This window comes from Hemibagrus wyckioides, linkage group LG14, assembly GCF_019097595.1.
Source record: "Hemibagrus wyckioides isolate EC202008001 linkage group LG14, SWU_Hwy_1.0, whole genome shotgun sequence".
NCBI lineage: Eukaryota > Metazoa > Chordata > Actinopteri > Siluriformes > Bagridae > Hemibagrus > Hemibagrus wyckioides.
The window spans coordinates 1,340,001-1,360,486 of NC_080723.1; the positions used below are offsets into that span (position 1 = coordinate 1,340,001).

General features: G+C 41.3%; 1 protein-coding gene across 2 annotated transcripts in view; it reads right to left on the reverse strand.

The window, feature by feature from the left end:
- otud7a (OTU deubiquitinase 7A) overlaps positions 1–20,486 on the reverse strand; it is an 81,025-nt gene that overhangs the window by 25,899 nt on the left and 34,640 nt on the right. For both annotated transcript variants that reach the window (XM_058408974.1, XM_058408973.1), the window contains 6 exons: positions 16,598–16,752; positions 7,582–7,764; positions 6,343–6,561; positions 4,058–4,159; positions 3,794–3,921; positions 2,884–2,996 (listed from right to left, as the gene is read on the reverse strand). In XM_058408974.1, coding sequence (XP_058264957.1) covers positions 2,884–2,996; positions 3,794–3,921; positions 4,058–4,159; positions 6,343–6,561; positions 7,582–7,764; positions 16,598–16,682 — 830 coding nt within the window. In that variant the 5' untranslated portion in view covers positions 16,683–16,752. The remainder of the gene's footprint in view (positions 1–2,883; positions 2,997–3,793; positions 3,922–4,057; positions 4,160–6,342; positions 6,562–7,581; positions 7,765–16,597; positions 16,753–20,486) is intronic.

Here is a 20,486-nt window from a genome sequence, read left to right on the forward strand (position 1 = left end):
TATATATATATATATATATATATATATATACCGGTCAGCCATAACATTATGAGCTGTGCCGGATGAGGTGAATAAGACTGAGTATCTCCTCATCATGGCCCCTGTTAGTGGGTGGGATATATTAGGCAAGTCAACATTTTGTCCTCAAAGTTGATGTTAGAAGCAGGAAAAATGGACAAGTGTAAGGATTTGAGTGAGTTTGACCAAATTGCGATGGCTAGACCACTGGATCAGAGCATCTCCAAAACTGCAGCTCTTGTGGAGTGTTCCCAGTCTGCAGTGGTTAGATTGCTAAAGAACTTAATGCTGGTTCTGATGGAAAGGGGTAAGAATGCACAGTCTATCACAGTTTGTTGTGTATGGGGCCGCATAGCCGCAGACCAGTCAGGGTGCCCGTGCTGACCCCTGTGTACCACCAAAAGCGGCAATAATGAGCACGTGAACTGGACCACGAAGCAATGAAAGAAGGTGGCCTGGTCTGAGGAATCACATTTTCTTGAATGGCCGGGTGCGTGTGCGTCGATTACCTGGGGAACACATGGCACCAGGATGCACCATGGGAAGAAGGGCACTATGGGCAATGTTCTGCAGGGAAACCTTGGGTCCTGCCATCCATGTGTATGTTACTTTGACACGCACCACCTACCTAAGCATTGTTACAGACCATGTACACCCTTTCATGGAAACGGTATTCCCTGATGGCTGTGGCCTCTTTCAGCAGGATAATGCGCTGTGACACAAAGCAGAAATGCTTCAGAAATGGTTTGATGACCACAACAGCCAGTTTGAAGTGTTGACTGTGGGATGTGCTGGACAAATGAGTCCCATCCATGAAGGCCCCACCTCACAACTTACAGGACTTAAAGGATCTGCTCCTAACATCTTGGTGCCAGATCCCACAGCACACCTTCAGGGATCTAGTGGAGTCCATGCCTCGACGGGTCAGGGCTGTTTTGTCAGCAAAAGGGGGACCAACACTATATTAGGCAGGTGGTCATAATGTTATGGCTGATTGGTGTATATTTTATTTATTTTATTTCTTTTTTTTTAATTAAAATAGTTTCAGTAAGAATGCCACTGTTCATGTATCTGTTTTGGGGACGTGTTCCTTGTGTTCGTTTTTTTTATTCTTTAGCAAAATAAATGTGTACATTTCTTACACAAATGTAACTAACTAAAAATAAAGTTAATCCGATTTCTAGTTGAGTTTATGCTGAATGATTAGAGAAAAGTACTGTGTGCTAAATAACAGAAAAAAATTTAAGGGGGAAAAAATCTATAAACATATTACAGGTATATTTCACTATAGACACTGTAGTGACTTGAACTAGTAAGTTATGGGAATGTAGTAGCTCAGTGGTTAAGGTGTTGGACTACTGATGTATGTTAGAGTTCCCCAGCCTGCTGCAATAAGTGCTCAATAATCACAATGGACTAAAACGAGCCTCTTGGAAGAAGAAGCTGATTCAGGAATAATTCTTAGTGCACATCCAATAAAAGTTTTATATTGATAGCACAGAGTACTTTATACTTTAGGAGCAGGCTCAAACAGAAAGCAGAGCCGTGAGCTGCGCATATCACTGTCTGTCATCAGACTCTGTAGATTTCACAACACAAACAAAGTAAAACCACAGTGTGCTCGCACGCACGCACTGTTTCCACTCTGCTACCCTGTGCCCTGAAATAAACTCCACTCAATTCTTCAACATAACTCTGGAGCCAGAATTGTAGTGTCTAGCAAAACAAAAACAACTCATTAGGTCAAAGAAAAAGGTCTGACAATGAGTGAAAAACTGAAATATATGTTGCGCATAAGCAGAACAGAACACAATGAATAAATTCTCCAGCATTCCTGCACTCCGGCCTGCTCTACACAAACGAGTCTCAATCAACGTGACGTCATTATAAAACATTTTAATGTGATCATTAGTTCATGTTACTTGCCGATCAAGGCCACCAGGTGGCACTGTTTCTAAACAAACTCGAACCTTTCACAATGGCTAGCAAACAAACAACAGAATATCAAATACACAATCAATTCCAGTCTTGTACATCTGACACACACTGCAGTAATGAACATGCCGTGGTCCATAACTCTTTATAGAGGTCGTATGAAGGATTTAAATCTAATAGATGTTGTTAATCTCTTGTGAAATTTAATAGCTCAAATGCACACACAGATGTTGCCTCTCCCTGCTATCACAGATTAGTGTTGTGACTCCTCCTAACCCACAAGCTAAGATTAAGGATTTAGTAGAAAGCTTATCCTTAGATAAGTGCAAATAGGTACAAACGTCACCGTCCTACCACAAACACAGGATATCATGAACGACCATTTATCCAAAACATACCAGAAGCATGATCCTTCACTCGAATCGGTTTAACATCGACAACACACGCAAACCACAACATGCTGAAATGTACAATAAATACATGTATCATGTTTGTCTTTAGTAGTTAGTGTTTGTGTGTTAATCGTTAGAACTACACTGTGACTCACTTGTACTCATATAAACCTGTTCGGAAAATGAAAAAGCAAGGTTTTACGCTGTCCCGTGAAAAGATGGTGCCTTTTTACACTGATTCAGGACATTTCAGAGATCACATATCACAATACCAAACTGAATCTGTATCATTTTAACTACGTGAGCTGAGAGCGTGTATAAGAATGAGTTTAATGTAAATGATCTGTGGGAGATGTGTGTACGTGAAGGCTCAGGGAATATAAATCATACCTGTGGAAAAAGATCATGCTTAGAGTGAAAAGAAGAACATTTGAATAGTGGAAGAATATATATCAATAGTGTAATGTGTGTGTGTGTGTGTGTGTGTATAGATGTATGTATATTTGTGGGTGGATGTGTGTGGGCTGCTGAGCTTTACCCTCCACTGGTGTTGCCATTTTTGCTGATGTGTGTGCGAGGTTCACTGGAGGCCAACTTCAGCAGTTCGTTCCACTCTCTCTCCCACTCTTCCTCTGTATACACCAACCCTGACTATAGAAAGAGCAAGGGGAGCTAGTTAGAGGGTAACGGCGAATGTGGCAACAAATGGAAACACACCCACTCATACTACATTCTCTCTTCAGCTCACACACACACACACACACACACACATCGAGCCATCTCCACCTCTTCTACATTATAAATCAGGCAAACCACACCGCACACCTACGCCTTTCAAACTACTGTATTCACTCACGCTGTTTACAACAATGACATGACATGTGGTGACAGCAGGGCATTCGGGGACACTGAAGGTTCAGATAAAAAGCATTAGCTGCTGTCGGTTTCCACTTCAGTGAAGTCTGATTATATGAACCAAGGCTTAATAGTAAACATCTTTCAGTTGCTCATCTACAAAAGTACTTCAGGGAATAGCCATCTAGGCTAGGAGAATTAGAAATATATTTTAAAAAATAATAATAAATCAAAAGAGATACTGAAATAACCCCAAAGATGGAACATTACTTATTATGTCCTCCAGCTGATTATGAGTTTGTCCTTGCTTTTATACCTTTATTCAGTCAGCACCTTTTTACATGTGAGCCTATAGGATTTTTTTTCCTCAAAAAGGTCTGAAGCTTCTGGAAAATTCTCCGAAATCAATCTGATCTTTGTTGCTAATAATTATAAATAGATAAGTGAGCTAATCAGCAGTACAGCGTAGGTGTCACAAGAGCAACTCAATACAAAAAGTGCTCTAAGGAGTGTTATTTCTGTGGAAAAAAAACCCTAGCGTGAAAGCAGCTTTAGTGCTGCATGAGGAGGAAGGTGGTTCAGGAGAGTCAGACCTCTTTGTTTTGCTGCGTCTGCTGCCACCTCCATCTCCTCTTCAGCGCCTCTCTTTCTGCGCCGCTCTTCATCATAGCATACAGACTCTTCCTCAGCACCAGATCTCTGTCGTGGAAGCCCCACATCCCTGACAGACAAACCAACGACACAAACACAATGGTTTACTGGATCAGGTATGTTAAAGCTGTGTGTATGGGAGTTGTGCAGCATTATAACGCTACATAAAGGGATCATAAATAAACTGGTTATGATATAAAGCTTACCTAAGGAAGCGGCATGCAGTAGGCAGTTGCCATCCCCTGTAGTTGCTAACGGAAGGAGCTTCTTACAGCTCGTACATATAGTGGACCACCAGTTCAGACGACCTGCAGAAAAACGCTCAGCCTCACTACACTTATAATAAATTCTCAACCTTTATCAACGTAATTAATCCTATATGACCTGAATAAGTCATGTCACAAGAACAGGAATGGACAATATTTAAGAATTTTGACACTTTAAATAGAATTAAAAAGGCAGTTTTTTTAAATACTGTCAATATATTTAAAAAATAAGCAATATAATAGAATCTACAGAGGTTCTAGTTTTACTTTTAGAAAGGTTGAGGAACGACAAACAAGAAAGTCTTATCCATTGCTCTTATTTAGAATTTTTAGAAAATTTAAAACCCTTAAAGACAAAGTATTTCTTCTCTTTTTGGAAGATAAGAATCGAATAAACCCACAAATTATTAAATTCAAATAGAACCATACACACTATATTGCCAAAAGTTTTGGGACACCCCTCCAAATCATTGAATTCAGGTGTTGCTTTTCAAGGGTTGGACTTGGCCCCTTAATGCTTCAGCTTCATACCAAGACATTTTGGACATCTCTGTGGGAACAATTTTGGGACAACCCTCCTGTTCCAACATGACTGCACACCAGTGCACAAAGCAAGGTCCATAAAGACATGGATGAGTGAGTTTGGTGTGGAGGAACCTGACTGACCTGCACAGAGTCCTGACCTCAACCCCATAGAACACCTTTGTGATGAATTAGAGCGGAGACTGTGAGACAGGCCAAAACTGGGATGTCTGCCTTTACATGTACATGAATGTAATATGGAGTTGTCCCGCCCTTTGCAGCTATCACAGCTTCAACTCTTCTGGGAAGGCTTTCCACAAGGTTTAGGAGTGTGTTTATGGGAATTTTTGAACATTCCTCTAGAAGTGCATTCGTGAGGTCAGACGCTGATGTTGGACGAGATGGTCTGGCTCATAGTCTCCACTCTAATTCATCCCAAAGGGAGGGGTGTCCCAAAACTTTTGTCAATATAGTGTAATTCTAAAGACTCCATTAATAATATATATCTCCCCACTTTAGAGCAGACTATCTTTAAAAAGACAGATTGTACAAATCCGTGTTTGTGGTAATGGTTTGTAAATCATACAGATAAGAGAATTATGTGTTTAGGCTTCATGCATGAAATATTGGTACCATATTCCCATTAAATTCAAACGCTATACTTCCAAAGCTCCATTATAGTCAAATCCTATAAACATTGAGATAATTCATAAATAATAAAATGAAACCAAACCAGATTTCCGACTTTGCATCCACACACAGATTGCTTTAAATAAAGTTTTCTTCATAACACAGTTATGAAGTTGTTGCACTATGAGGTGACTGTGTTGCACTATGAGACTCTGTGTACTAAGCCACTTGATTCTTCAGGGATGAGAACAGCGCCATCTTCAGCTCCCCCTTGCTTCCCACCTACACTCCTTCATGTCTGCTGCTTCATGGTCATCGATACATCATGCTACATGCTGTCAGCTCTGCAACACCACAAACATCCTGTACTTACAGCAGCCAGATATCCTCACACTCACACCGCACATCAGAATCCGAGATTAAAAACATGTTGCAGGTCGTGCACAATAAATTAAAAAGAGAGTGGAGCTTGTAATTTAATATAGTCCATTCAGGGAATGGTTGACTAACTGCTTCATCTCAAATCTCCAATTATTTTCTTCATTTTTATGCAAATTTTGCCAGAAAATGCAGCATTTCCTATTCAGGATACAATTACTGAAATGTGAGCTGAAGTGGAGTTCGGTGTTTCGTGCACTAAGCTCTGCTCCCCTCAGGGAGTCGTGACTGAGAGGGATTTTAATCTCTCCAAGACAAAGGCAGATGGCAGATAATATCTTAATCACAAACATAATTGGATATGGCTCCATGTCAGTTCTGGCTACAGAATGCTGTGCTCTGATGTGGTAGTTTAACTCCACTTTGCTACTGATCCAAAACAATGCCTTAAAATAATGTGGTGTGCTCTGTTCAGGCTCACGTACATGCACACACGGCTCACATAACCTCAGTGAAGAAAGACGACGCCCATACAAAAGGTGGACATTGCTATAGATGCTGTCAGAGACACTTTCCAAGTGACACAATACCAGCGGCATCTGAATACAGGGTGAAATGCTTGAGCTTACAGTCTGTGCTAGCGGTCAGTCAGCGGAGCCCGAAAGCCGTGCCACCGGTGCCGAACACACCCTCACCTGCCTGCTCCAGTGCCACCATGGTGGATTGCTCAATGAGGTCACACTCGATGAAGTTGCGGAAATCCTCGCTGTACACACTCAGGTCAGGTAGCTGGAAGGTGTAGATGGGCATCTCGAGAGGCAGTTGCTCCCTGGTGCACTCGCCCGTCACGTGCATCCGTGCCAGAGACATGATGGCTGAGCTGGCGTGTGAGATGCCCCGGGAGAGACGCTTCTCTGTTGCACCAGACACAGACGGATGAGAAGGCCATCATTTGCAGAGCTACATTGTGTTTTTGATTGTTTTGCTTATTGTGTATGCAGTTGGCAAAATTTTGAAAATAAATAATTCATTGTTTTGAGAAACTGTGGAGAGTGCTCAATTATTTTTTTTCTATTATGCAAATAAATGCAGACGCAACCTTGACATAAATTATAAATGAAGACTTTACATACATTATTTGGCCATTTTAGTTTATTCAATCAAGTAAAATCAGTGAAAATTTACGCATTGAAATGTCTTGTTATAAAATATCTATAAATTATACTTCTTATTTTAGTTTATTCTAAGGATATACAAAATTTTGCTATATATATGTATATATATATATATATATATATATATATATATATATATATATATATATATATACATATATATACACTGATCAGGCATAACATTATGACCACACGCCTAATATTATGTTGGTCCTCTTTTGCTGCCAAAACAGCGCTGACCCAAAGAGGCATGGACTCCACTAGATCCCTGAAGGTGTGCTGTGGTATCTGGCACCAAGATGTTAGCAGCAGATCTTTTAAGTCCTTAAAGGATACTTTGATGGATACTGACCACTGCAGACCGGGAACACCCCACAAGAGCTGCAGTTTTGGAGATGCTCTGATCCAGTGGTCTAGACATCAAAATTTGGTCCTTCATCAAACTCACTCAAATCCTTACGCTTGTCCATTTTTCCTGCTTCTAACACATCAACTTTGAGGACAAAATGTTCACTTGCTGCCTAATATATCCCACCCACTAACAGGTGCCATGATGAGGAGATACTCAAGTCTTATTCACTTCACCGGTCAGTGGTCATAATGTTATGGCTGATTGGTGTATAAATATATATATTTATGAGAGGTTTAAAAGGCCTGAGAAAATTGGCTGCTGAGAGGCTCACACTAATTGTTCTCATTATTATCCTTATCATCAACATCATCACTGATCGATAGTAGTAGTGCAGATGTTCACCGTACCCTGAGTGTTCTCCTCTTGTCTCTGCAGACATTGCTCCAGCTTGTTGAGGTGCTGTGGGGTTCCACTGCGCTCTGGCTGCTTGTAGTAACGGCCCTCATTAAATACCTGGGGCAGGTTGGCAGTGTGGACCTGCCGCAGCTGCTCATAGTCACTCAGAGCAGCGCTCAAGTCCCAGTTTTTACCTTTAAAAAACATATGAACAAATTACCCTCAGCGAGAATACATCTTCAGCACACAAGCTGGAATGAGTGAAAGTTTACAGAAAACTGTGAGTGCTAAAAAAATCTTCCAAACACCAAAACCGTCACCTAAAGTCAATTTAAATCTAATAAGCATCTAAACAAATTTCTACATAATAAAAATAAAAATATAAATTACAATGACTTCCATATCTACCTTTATAACACACAGACAGAGAACAATTACACCTGTGTGTGACAGAGCAGCTTATAGCTGAAATCAAAAAGTATTTTAAGAAGAAAACAGGAAGGAAATGCTCATCTATTTTATCTATCTTCTCAACGTCAACAGGAACACCTCTGCTGTCTAGACCAATCAAGATCTTCCTGTTAAAAATTTGCATGCCTGAAATATCCTTAAAATATACTTCTAACAGGGAAGAAGTTATTGAAAAAAAAGTAAAATAATTTCTGACACCTGACCTTGTAGTGACCTTGACCCTGATCAATTTAAAAATCCATTCATCTACAAAAATACTTCCATAAAATTCCTACAAACACTCAACTGCTCACTCTTATAGATAGATTTGAGAAAATCTCTGTTAGATGAATGGATGGACAGATGTACGGACAACAACCCAAAAATATATTCCCTCCACCACCTAGTGGCATAGAAACAGAACTCCTACGTGTTAATAAATGAAACTGTTTATTAGCTTGAGAGAAACGGACTGCTGTTCAGTGGACACTGCACGAAAGAAGCTGGAGACAATTATTAGACAATATATATATATATATACACTATATTGCCAAAAGTATTCGCTCACCCATCCAAATAATCAGAATCAGGTGTTCCAATCACTTCCATGGCCACATGTGTATAAAATCAAGCACCTAGGCATGCAGACTGTTTTTACAAACATTTGTGAAAGAATGGGTCGCTCTGAAATTTCCTCGCTCCTAAATATTCCACAGTCAACTGTCAGCTGTATTATAAGAACGTGGAAGTGTTTGGGAACGACAGCAACTCAGCCACGAAGTGGTAGGCCACGTAAACTGACGGAGCGGGGTCAGCGGATGCTGAGGCGCATAGTGCGAAGAGGTCGCTAACTTTCTGCAGAGTCAATCGCTACAGACCTCCAAACTTCATGTGGCCTTCAGATTAGCTCAAGAACAGTGTGCAGAGAGCTTCATGGAATGGGTTTCCATGGCCAAGCAGCTGCATCCAAGCCATACATCACCAAGTGCAATGCAAAGCGTCGGATGCAGTGGTGTAAAGCACGCCGCCACTGGACTCTAGAGCAGTGGAGACGCGTTCTCTGGAGTGACGAATCGCGCTTCTCCATCTGGCAATCTGATGGACGAGTCTGGGTTTGGCGGTTGCCAGGAGAACGGTACTTGTCTGACTGCATTGTGCCAAGTGTAAAGTTTGGTGGAGGGGGGATTATGGTGTGGGGTTGTTTTTCAGGAGCTGGGCTTGGCCCCTTAGTTCCAGTGAAAGGAACTCTGAATGCTTCAGCATACCAAGACATTTTGGACAATTCCATGCTCCCAACTTTGTGGGAACAGTTTGGAGCTGGCCCCTTCCTCTTCCAACATGACTGTGCACCAGTGCACAAAGCAAGGTCCATAAAGACATGGATGACAGAGTCTGGTGTGGATGAACTTGACTGGCCTGCACAGAGTCCTGACCTCAACCCGATAGAACACCTTTGGGATGAATTAGAGCGGAGACTGTGAGCCAGGCCTTCTCGTCCAACATCAGTGTGTGACCTTGCAAATGCGCTTCTGGAAGAATGGTCAAAAATTCCCATAAACACACTCCTAAACCTTGTGGACAGCCTTCCCAGAAGAGTTGAAGCTGTTATAGCTGCAAAGGGTGGACCGACGTCATATTGAACCCTATGGATTCGGAATGGGATGTCACTTAAGTTCATATGCGAGTCAAGGCAGGTGAGCGAATACTTTTGGCAATATAGTGTATATATATATCACACTGAGCAGAGGAAACACAAATCAGGTATAATTTCTAACTAATTTCGTAATTAACATCTTTTCAATATTAATTACTAGCAATTAATATCTGTTAAATAAACCTGAACTGATTTTTATGACTTTATTGAGGCATGTTTTATTACTAAATGATTTTTATTTTATTATTCCTGTGAATATACAAACATTTAGTAGTCAACCATATAGCAAGTCCATCTAGAAACCCTGATAAAAAACATCAACTGACCACTGTACCATCAGTGAATTACAGACTACAGAATGGAACCAATTTAATAGCAGTGACGGCAAAAATGGGGTGACCTAAAAAAGTCTAAAATGGCTGAATAAAAACCCCTGGTACTCTGTATGCAATGTTTTCATAAGAACAAAATATAAAACTCGCTTTGCGCTGTGCGCAGTTTTATCCAGAAGTGATAAATAAATCCTTCGACTTTAGCACTGCTATCTCCCATAATCTAAACCCGGTTTACTCAGACTGCCGAGACGAAAGTGTTGAAATGCTTAAAGACCTCATCAAACTCCAGACAATAGAGTTCCGCTTCATAGCACGCTCAACAGGAAGAAAGACTAGTGCTAGTTTTCAGTGCTAATGTGTCTGCTTTATCATCCGGACCATTAAAGCCTGCACTTTCGTGATGGAGAGGCTACTGAATAATATCATGAATACATATAGGAAGGTGTGTATCGGTCAGTACACATTTAATGGGGATGTTGAGGTCTCAAGGTTCAGTGGGGATCAACACAAGGAAAGAGGCCTTATAATTGGAAGTGACACTTACCTCAACACACACACACACACACAGCCGTCTGCTCCCTCCTCCTCCAGCTGTGTTCTTATCTTAGTGACAGACAGTGCTTCCAGGGCAGAGAGAAGCGGGTCAGAAAAAACTCTTATTATAGACCTCATGCCTTCACACTACTCTACTGCAGAGAGAAATCTTTTCTCAAGCCAACCAACGAAGATGAGCCGCAGTGAGACAACACTGCTGTCTGTATGTGTGCAAACGTGTGAGCAAGTGTGAAAAGTGACAGTCTGACGTCACCTTACCCAATTAAACGCCCTACTCTACAAGACGCATTATTCTCTCTGCATCACTGGCTAAAAGCTCAGTCCAGAAGCAAAAAATAAACAGATATGTAAACCTCTCCGAGTGCAAACTATGAGACGGCACAAGAATCGATGCAAATCCTATTCCGTTTATAGATTTCTGCCTTCGCCCAAACGTTTTTAAAAGAGAATTTGCAGTTTAGTGGAACGGCCATTCAGCGCATGTACACATACGTTCTGCAGATCGTAGTAAGTATTATAATCTCACCATATGGACAAATCTTAACAACTCTTCTGTATAAATTTCTGTCAAATGGTGTAATGTTACAGAAACGGGATCGGAAACTCACCAAGCACACTGAAGGACATCAATACTGTAGAAAGTGCCAAGAGATTAGTTCCTGATGAGGTTTAAAATGATTTCATTCCAGCTTGAGGAGATACTGACTACAAGAAGACAGCACATTTTGGGGCTCAGGTGTCTAATGAATGCAGTCAGCTCAAAGACTCTGACATTCACAAAGACTGTTCGTTATTGAGCAACACTTGCTTTTTATGTACACAAAGACAGCAGCAGAATGCAATGCAAGAGCCCACAGTGACAAAAACGGGCATTACTAATCTATCAAATAACAAATTAAGTAATAAAAGAAAATGACAATATCTTATAGATTGCATAAAAGACATCTTTCTTTAATTGTCTTTGCATGTAGCTGCAAAAGAGACCTGTTCATGTGAAATGATCTTAAAAGAGCTGTAGTACCTCTGGTGCACACTGGAGGGTGACAGTGAACATATCATGTCCAGTGACGACACCCATTGTGAAAGATCCTAAAAGGAATTTCTGTCAGTGAACGTTAACTGAGTCAGGCCTCCTCTATCTCATCTAAACTCCATCTCATCTAAACCTAATAATAAAAAAATCTATTTTAAAATCACTTTGCACCATGAAAGCACACGGGTGGAGCAGGCTTTTCAGCATGCATGTATTAGAGTAAAAGTGGTACAGTGTCCAAACTCAGATCAGGATGAGGAAAGTGCTAATGTAACAGGAACAGTGTGTCTCTGAGAGTCTGTAGGCTCAGCCAGCAGGAAAAGCCTCGCAGAGAGACAGACAAACAATTGGCATAGAGCTGACAAGAGACAAGAGACTTAATGGCTGCCGCTGGGGGTTAAGGCAGAATTTTCTGGTATGGTTAGTGGACATAAAGAGGCGGCTACGTGATGCAAGTCTCTGTTCCACACACTCCATGAGGCATCTGACAGCACAGTGTGGGGAGACTAGCCTGAGCTGATTGCATACTCACAGTGTTTCCCTAATAAGCACTGATTCTAGACTAATGATTCACGCTGACAGAAACGGCTAAAACGAGGCGACAGCCGAGACCAGATTTTTTAACCTTAAAAACTACAAACCCTAAAGCTCAGCATGTCACACATACTAATCAGTATTAACCTTGTCTGCTCCATTCTCAGCAAGCTCTGGGAGTCTAATCGAGATTGATTATGTATTATCTGAGTGAAACCTCCAATCAGAATGAGAGCTCCGGTGCAGGACACCACCCGCTCCGGTGACCTTGAGATTACAAGGAGAAGTGAAGGGTGACTTCATTCAGCACTCTTGATTGTATCTCCATGGGGGATCCTGCATGTAATCAGTGCTAAGCATGCATACATCTGCTGCTAGTCAACACCCACAGACCTGCTGAGCCTTCTTCAACCCCCAGCTTGAGCACACTGAGCACACACACACCCACACACACACACACACACATTTGTATACAGTGAGCACAAAAGGGACGCACAAACCGTATGTGTACTCCCTGACCAGGGCTAAACAGATCTGATATTCCCAGTATGAATGTTGGATATGTATTTACACCGATCAGAGATGCTCTGATCCAGTGGTCTAGCCATCACAATTTGGCCCTTTTGGTCAAACTCGCTCAAATCCTTACGTTTGTCCATTTTTCCTGCTTCTAACATCAACTTTGAGGACAAAATGTTCACTTGCTGCGTAATATATCCCACCCACTAACAGGTGCCATGATGAGGAGATACTCAGTCTTATTCACGTCACCTGGCACTGGTCATAATGTTATGCCTGATCATTGTATATATTATGGGAGTGAGTAGGCTTGGACGGGGAATACGGCTGTTGGTGAAGGACAGAGAGGTAAAACTACTTGCTTTCTTTGCCTAATAAGATGACTCTATGCAGTCTGTGCACTTTTCACCGGCGTTATTCTCCACAGCGCTTCACTCTGCTCTGACTCGTGCATATGACAACACAGACACAGAATTGTATACGGCCCTCTTTCTCTTTCCGCTGAGGTCTCTAGGGTGTGAGCTTGATAATAACAACACTTCAGCGTTATGGTTTCCAGGAAGTGGCTCATCTCAATGAAGCTCTTATTGGTTTTGTGGGGGGACAATAGTTTGTATAACTGCATTACAGAAAACGATGATCATTCTATCATGAATAGAAATGACCACCACAATAAAAGCAAAGTATGGAATAATACGGATTTAACTTATCAGCCTTTTATGACTCAGAGCTCAGAGCTATTCGTATTGAATCTCATGATATCACTACAGGTATGTTTAATTCACCTCCTCGTGTGATTTTATAGCCTTTTCCATTCATGGATTTGATTAGTTCAGTTGTCATCACTGTGAAATGTCAGCGGTAAGGCTCATTAAAAGCCAATTAACAAATTGCTAATCATAAACAGAGGCAGGCACGACAGCAGCCCGGCTCTACATGGAGGGATTTAGGAATGAACACACAGCTCTGCTGATTTCAGGTCAGTTCTGTGACCTGCCACATTACTGTTAAGGTATGATTGAGGCCACCCTGAGATCAGACCTCACTAGGAGGAGACAGTCGCAGTAACAGGCAACATGCAGACTCGAGAAAGAGTGTTTAAAAAGGTATGAAAGGGTTTTCACATGCTGAACACAGCTGACTAAGGAAGTTCCTGCTACAGTACACGCAGCACATTCAGCCCTGTCTTATTGCATAATCCCAGAGGACAATTTCACTATTTGAAATATGTAGGAAAACATACCATTTAAAATGTCAGATTCATATAACTGGACTGAAAGGTTGGGCGTACGTCACTTAACTATATTCCAACATCTCATTACATCTCGAATACTGTAACATAAACTGTGATAGCAATAGAGTAAGTCTTACTCGCTTGAACAGTCTGATTTATGTCTACAGTTAATTGGGAAAGTAGGGGATGTGGTAGCTTAATGGTTAAAGAGTTGGAAGGCTGTGAGTTTGAATCCCAGGTCCAACAAGCTGCCACTGCTGGGCCCCTGAGTAAGGCCCTTAACCCTCATTTTCTCAGCTGTATAAAATGAGATAAAATGTAAGTCATTCTGGATAAGGGTGTCTGGCAAAAGCCAGAAATGTAAATGTAAAGTGTTTTACAATCAGTGGCTGTCAGGGTCTAAAGATTCACACTGACCCGACGTTGGCATGTAAAGATGATAGTAGCAGCAAGCCAGACAGACGGTGGATACCACCACCGTAGGTGTGTTGATAACCTTACACTGATTTACCTTTAAGGTGAACAAAGGGATCACAAAGAGAACATCAAAGGACTACACTGTCAGAACCAGTTAAGAAAGCGCTGAATAAGACACGGACTGACAAGCACAGACAGTCCTAATTCCCCGGACAACACCCATCTCATCTCCACTAATTTACCAAGAGAACGTCTGAGCCTCGCCTCCCCTTTCAGTTTTGTCATCAACAGCACTCCTTGTCTTTTTAAAGAGGGGCGCATATTTTTATGTCCATGCTTTCTGCACCAGTGCCAGCAAATCTCTACTTCTGAATGAGTTCCATTGAACGGGCACAACGGTCTCCCAGGGGAGCGGGCTCGTAAAGCCATCACACGCAGTGTTAAATCAGCTCGACGTCCCAGCATGGGTGGACCTCCCTGATGACAATCAGACGCTCACGGTATATTACATCAGAGAGGCAGAAGACCAGAGAACTCCTCCGAGCTTCAGTCTACCACACTGCAGGAGAAAACACAACAACCCAAGCAGCACGGAGGTGATATGTGTATGAACTGTGTGTTCATTTAGAAATCCTTTAATATGTACGGTCACCCGCGTCGAGAATCTTAAAGGTGCTTTTTCTCATTTTCATTCCGACAACTGCTTGTGATTCAAACAAGATCAATTGCAGTGAAAACATGACAGGCCTTTCTGTCTCAACCATTTCTGATAAAATCATGTCCCTTCGATGGAAAATGGCATCCTACGCATAACACTTATGCTAAGCACCACTCAAAAGCAGGACGTAGTGAACAGTATGTGAATAACATATTTCAAATTAGCCAGAGATGCTCTGTGAACGCATAATATTTAAATTACAGATGCGATGTCAAATGAAGGCCAACGACGCAACCTGGTCGTTTCATTTTGAAAATAATGGTCAACATATTGTTATGAGAAAGCAGACTTCCAGAAACAATCATAACAACCCATCTAGTGTATGATGATGATGATGATGATTATTATTATTATTATTATTATAATAAATCTAGTTCTTCTTCAATCAGCCTTTCACATTCATCTTTTCATCAGTTTTGACTATATGAGACAGCAGCAGAAATATTCACTCATGAGATATTTAGTGTTTGTGGTCTGAAAGCTGCACACATGGAGGCCTGAATTCAGTCAGAGCGCTAGAGAGAAGTGTCTGGAGCTGAGCAAACAGAGCCATCCATCACTGCCCTACACTGTATCACATGGCTCATTATTGTTAGCTTAGCCAAAGGAAACTATTTTCCACAGTCATAGCCCTCTGCTGACACAATTTACAGAACTGAACAAAGCAGAGCGGAGCATAAAACAGTGCACTTATTACTGCTACCATTACATCCAAAACACACAAAAGGCCAGAGTGGCTGCTTCTTCGTATGCAGACAACAGTGAGGAGGCATTCTGCTAATAACAAATCATCTTAAATGTCAATTATTACAATTTACAGTTCTTTCCAGTGTAGTTACTGCCCTTTCACATGTCATTTTAGAGCATTAAAATAATCCATGATGAAAAGGAAATTGTTTAGTATGTTATATCTAATGCCCAAGAAACCACTTTAAATGGCCTAGTGACTTCTTTATGCCTTTCCCCATATAAAGAATGATGTGTGTACAATGATCTATAAATGTGCATTAAAATGCAACTGGGAAATGTTCTCAAATTCTCCTCCTATCCCAGCCTCAGCTTTTTTTCCCACCACCATTCTGTCTGCACTATGATGTCACTGTTATATGCTTGTAGTGTATTTGCACTATTACAAAAGGTCAGAGACAAAGGGGAAATATGACTGTGTTTAAAACTTCATCATCAAATTCCTAGTATGTTACATATTTAACAGTAAACATTCCTGTTTTATTTAACATTAGCTTAAATTGCAGTTCCTTCCTCTGAATGCTAAAATTGGCTAGCGGGCTAGAATAGCATTTAGGTTCTGTAGATTAGCATAACGTTTCCTGTTCCTGTATCGCCTTCTACTAACAGAAACGGACATTTAGAACATCGAGCCTAATTTTTTAAGGTTTCAAACCTGGATTAGTCTTTCTGTTAATTCACAAATCATACCATAGAGAAGGACTGTGATCGTTACACCGCAACTATTTTGCGAGATCACGAACTCAGGCTTTAATGGAAACAAATCTGAATCAGCCAAGCATTTTGAAATCACCTTTTTAGTATAATTTAAAATAAAAATCTCTTTCTTACCCTCCAGCAGGTCACGTGCCAGACCAGGTTCTGCCCCTGTGGACCGAACAAAGTCTGACAGGACCGCATCCATGTCCAGAGTCATGTGATCATGTGGCTGCGCTGTCCAGCCTGCAGCAGTGGCCTTCGTGGAAGCCAGAGCTTCACGCTTTCATCTAAAAGAAAGAGAGAGAGAGAGAGAGAGAGAGAGAGAGAGAGCAAGAGAATGAGAGAATGAGATAGATCTTAGCTTTTGTCTTTATGACAAATGTCACTTTTTTTCATGTACTAGAGACCGGTTAATTATATCCCTGGCATCTCTGATGTGTCTAAAAAATATTTGGAAAGTGATATCAGACGTGACTGTGTTCCTCAGATAACCAAAGGCATAGCAAGGTAGGTAGGAGATACAGAATGTCGAGCACTCCTCTTCATACACACACACACACACACACACACACACACCTCTGCCAGTGTGAATGAGTCAGAATGCAAGGCAGCAGGCAGGATGATGTGATGTTCCAGTCTGTGCTCCCAGTTTAGCTGTGGACAGTACTTTCTGATTATCATTCCCTCCACTAACAATCCTCACTGTGTGTGTGCCACCCTGCAGCAGCCCACTCTGACTGGGACACTCAGTCCGAGCCCTTGTGTTTGTTCTTGCTGAAATGCCACGCTGTTCGGCTCTGATGAGGTCAGAACAGCCCAAACCGAGCCTTCCTGGGCAGAGAGGCAACACCTACAGCTGTGCTACAATAACAGAGGCTTTTGTCTGTGTGTGTGTGAGTGTGTGTGTGTGTGTGTCAGCCAGCTGGCTACCCTGCCATCACTTATGGAGCGTGACATAAGAATGAGAGGAATGTGAGACTCACTGCCCAGTGCCCACAGAAATGAAAAAGCACCACTGGACACAGTCACCACACACACAATCAGTTGCCAGTATATCAGGTAAATCCAGCATATACACTATATTGCCAAAAGTTTTGGGACATCTGCTGTAACATGCACGTGAATGTAATATGGAGTGGGTCCGCTATAACAGCTTCAACTCTTCTGGGAAGGCTTTCCACAAAAGGTTTAGGAGTGTGTTTATGGGAATTTTTGACCATTCCTCTAAAAGCACATTTGTGAGGTCAGGCACTGATTTTGGACGAGAAGGCCTGGCTCACAGTCTCCACTCTAATTCATCCCAAAGGTGTTGAGGTCAGGACTCAGGCCAGGACGCAGGCCAGTCAAGTTCCTCCACACCAAACTCACTCATCCATGTCTTTATGGAGCTTGCTTTGGTCACTGGTGGGCAGTCATGTTGGAACAGGAAGGGGTCAGCCCCAAACTGTTCCCACAAAGAGCAGGAAATTGTCTAAAATGTCTTGGTATGAAGCTGAAGCATTAAGAGTTCCTTTCACTGGAACTAAGGGGCCGAGCCCAACCCCTGAAAAACAACACCTGAACTCAATGATTTGGAGGGTTGTCCCAAAACCTTTGGCAATATAGTGTAAGTAGAATCTATAAATGCACTACAGGTATAATTACTAACTACAGCCCATCTGGTGCTTATTGTGCTGCACAGTTTATCAGTCCTTTCACTACCACTTGGTTTACGGTCGACTTTTTCCAGCAAACTGTTGAGAACAATATGGTAGTGTGTGTGATGCTATAGTGCTGCATTATTATGCAAATACATTTTGCTAGTAGATTGGGAAATAGTTGTATAACCTGAAACCTGACAGTCAAAATCTATCACAATTATAAAATAGGAATAATCTCTGATCGTACACCTACATGATGAACCAAGATGGTGCAGCCAGTACAGTAAGTGTATACCGTATTTCATTTCTATAACAGTGCTGCGGCTCCTGACCTGCTCATATGTCCACAGCACACTATCAGGTCAAACAGATTTTCCACTTAGAGTAAGACAGCAGGCAGATACACAAAAACATACACAGAAACACCCCCATGAGGGCTGGGTTCCATGTTCCATGTCCTTTTGCCCTCCATCTGTAAATACACCCTCTTGGTTGGCATGTATAAAAATTACATTTGATAATATCTTTGGAAAGCTCAAGGATCAAAAATGTCTGCAATACAGCCACCAAGGCAAAAAGACCAGAAAGTGTCTGGATAGGGTTGTACAGTGGCCGAGAAGTGCAATACACAACAACAAATCTGAAAACACAAGGACGATTCAGACAAAGCGGAAAAGTTAGGTATAGTTTGCGAATGGAATTCTTTCCTCTGATTGGACGAGACATGGGTCACTCAGGATCTACGGGAAGTCCAGCAGTAGCTGCAGCAGTAGAAAGTGGATTGGTGTGTGTATGAACACAGCTCTGCTCTTATAGTACTCCTTACATCCTTTAATCGGGAATAGTTTGGTCTTCTGGAGCATTCCTGGTATGTTTTTAGAGATCGCAAATAATCTTTACTCCATGATACACTATCAGCGGTGGCGGGCCGTGCATTTCACACCTAGGCCTTCACTGGTGTCCTTCCTGAATTAATCCACCTCTACAGCATCATCATGACGCCACGGCAATAGATACTAATCAACCATTAAATAACAAAGTAAAAAAGAAATTAGGCGACAGTATTTCACACCTCACAAGGAATAGTCCATTTTATTACGGTAACTTTTCTCAAAAAAGACATTCTTGATGCTGTATGCAGCAAACTGCAATCTCCGGAGGACGCAGCATCCGAAATGAAACGCAGTAAATATAGAAACACTGTATTTAACAGTGTATGTGTAACAGTGCGTTGTGTCACAGGCTCTTGTAGGGAACATGAGCTTTGAAATGTAGAGAACAGACTATTGGGAATAATTTAATACACACTCTTGGAAAAATATATGAAATATATTAAAATGCAAGTCAGTGATTCAGATCACTGCTGTTCAGGCCAGCAGAGAAGGACTGACGGTCTGCCACTGGCTATCAATATATACAAAATCACGCCATATGAACGTTCTTCCTCACAGTAGAGCTGAATGAAGTCTGTTTTCTTATAAAGATAAATATATATGTTGGTTATTTTCTTTAAAAGATTTTAAAAAGATCAGGAAAAAATGGTTTAAAGTGAAGGCAGAACTCCACACAAGAAATAAAGTTAGATACACAATTTCCTACTTCCTGTATATCCTGAGTGACAGATGTCTCGTCCAATCAGAGGGAAGAATTATCTCTTTTTTTTCTCATGCAGCAATACCTACAAGTACTGTAACTATGCAGACATTTTATTTGGTTAGTTTTGACCCCATGACCTTGGCAGTGACACACTGATCATTATAGTTTTCCGAGCTAATGATATATATAAACACACACTGTTGAGAAATTAATGCACTAGTATACTAAATAAACAGATATACTGGCAAAAAGACTGCAGAAGTGTGTGTACATGTGTGTATTCAGGATATTCAGTGTAACAAGATGATAAAGAGCATCATCTTAAATGCTCATTTCAGGGGGTTCATATAGCAAGACTTTCAGATTAGATCTGTTGATCTGGGACTATCAAGGTTGATAATGACCCAAAAAAAGGGAAACTGTCCCCTGGTCAGCACTATGAATCTCAGAATTATGTTTTCTTATCCCAAGCATCATTGAAGATTAATGTGTGTGTGATATATGTACACTGATGCTGAAGTGAGGATAATACAATCAGTGGAGCGTGAACAGATCTGTATTCTGCCCTAAGGCAGCGTGCCGACTTCGGTAATCTCTGCTATTTAAAGTCCACTATGATACAAAAATATTACTTTTATTCAATGTGACACAAAAACACTTGATAATTATTTTGGGTAACTAAATAAATACACAGTAAATACAAAGACATCTTTCAAAAATCTTAAGTATTTGGAAGAAATGAAATCATCATAACCAGATTTGGAGATACAAGAAACAGAAATACA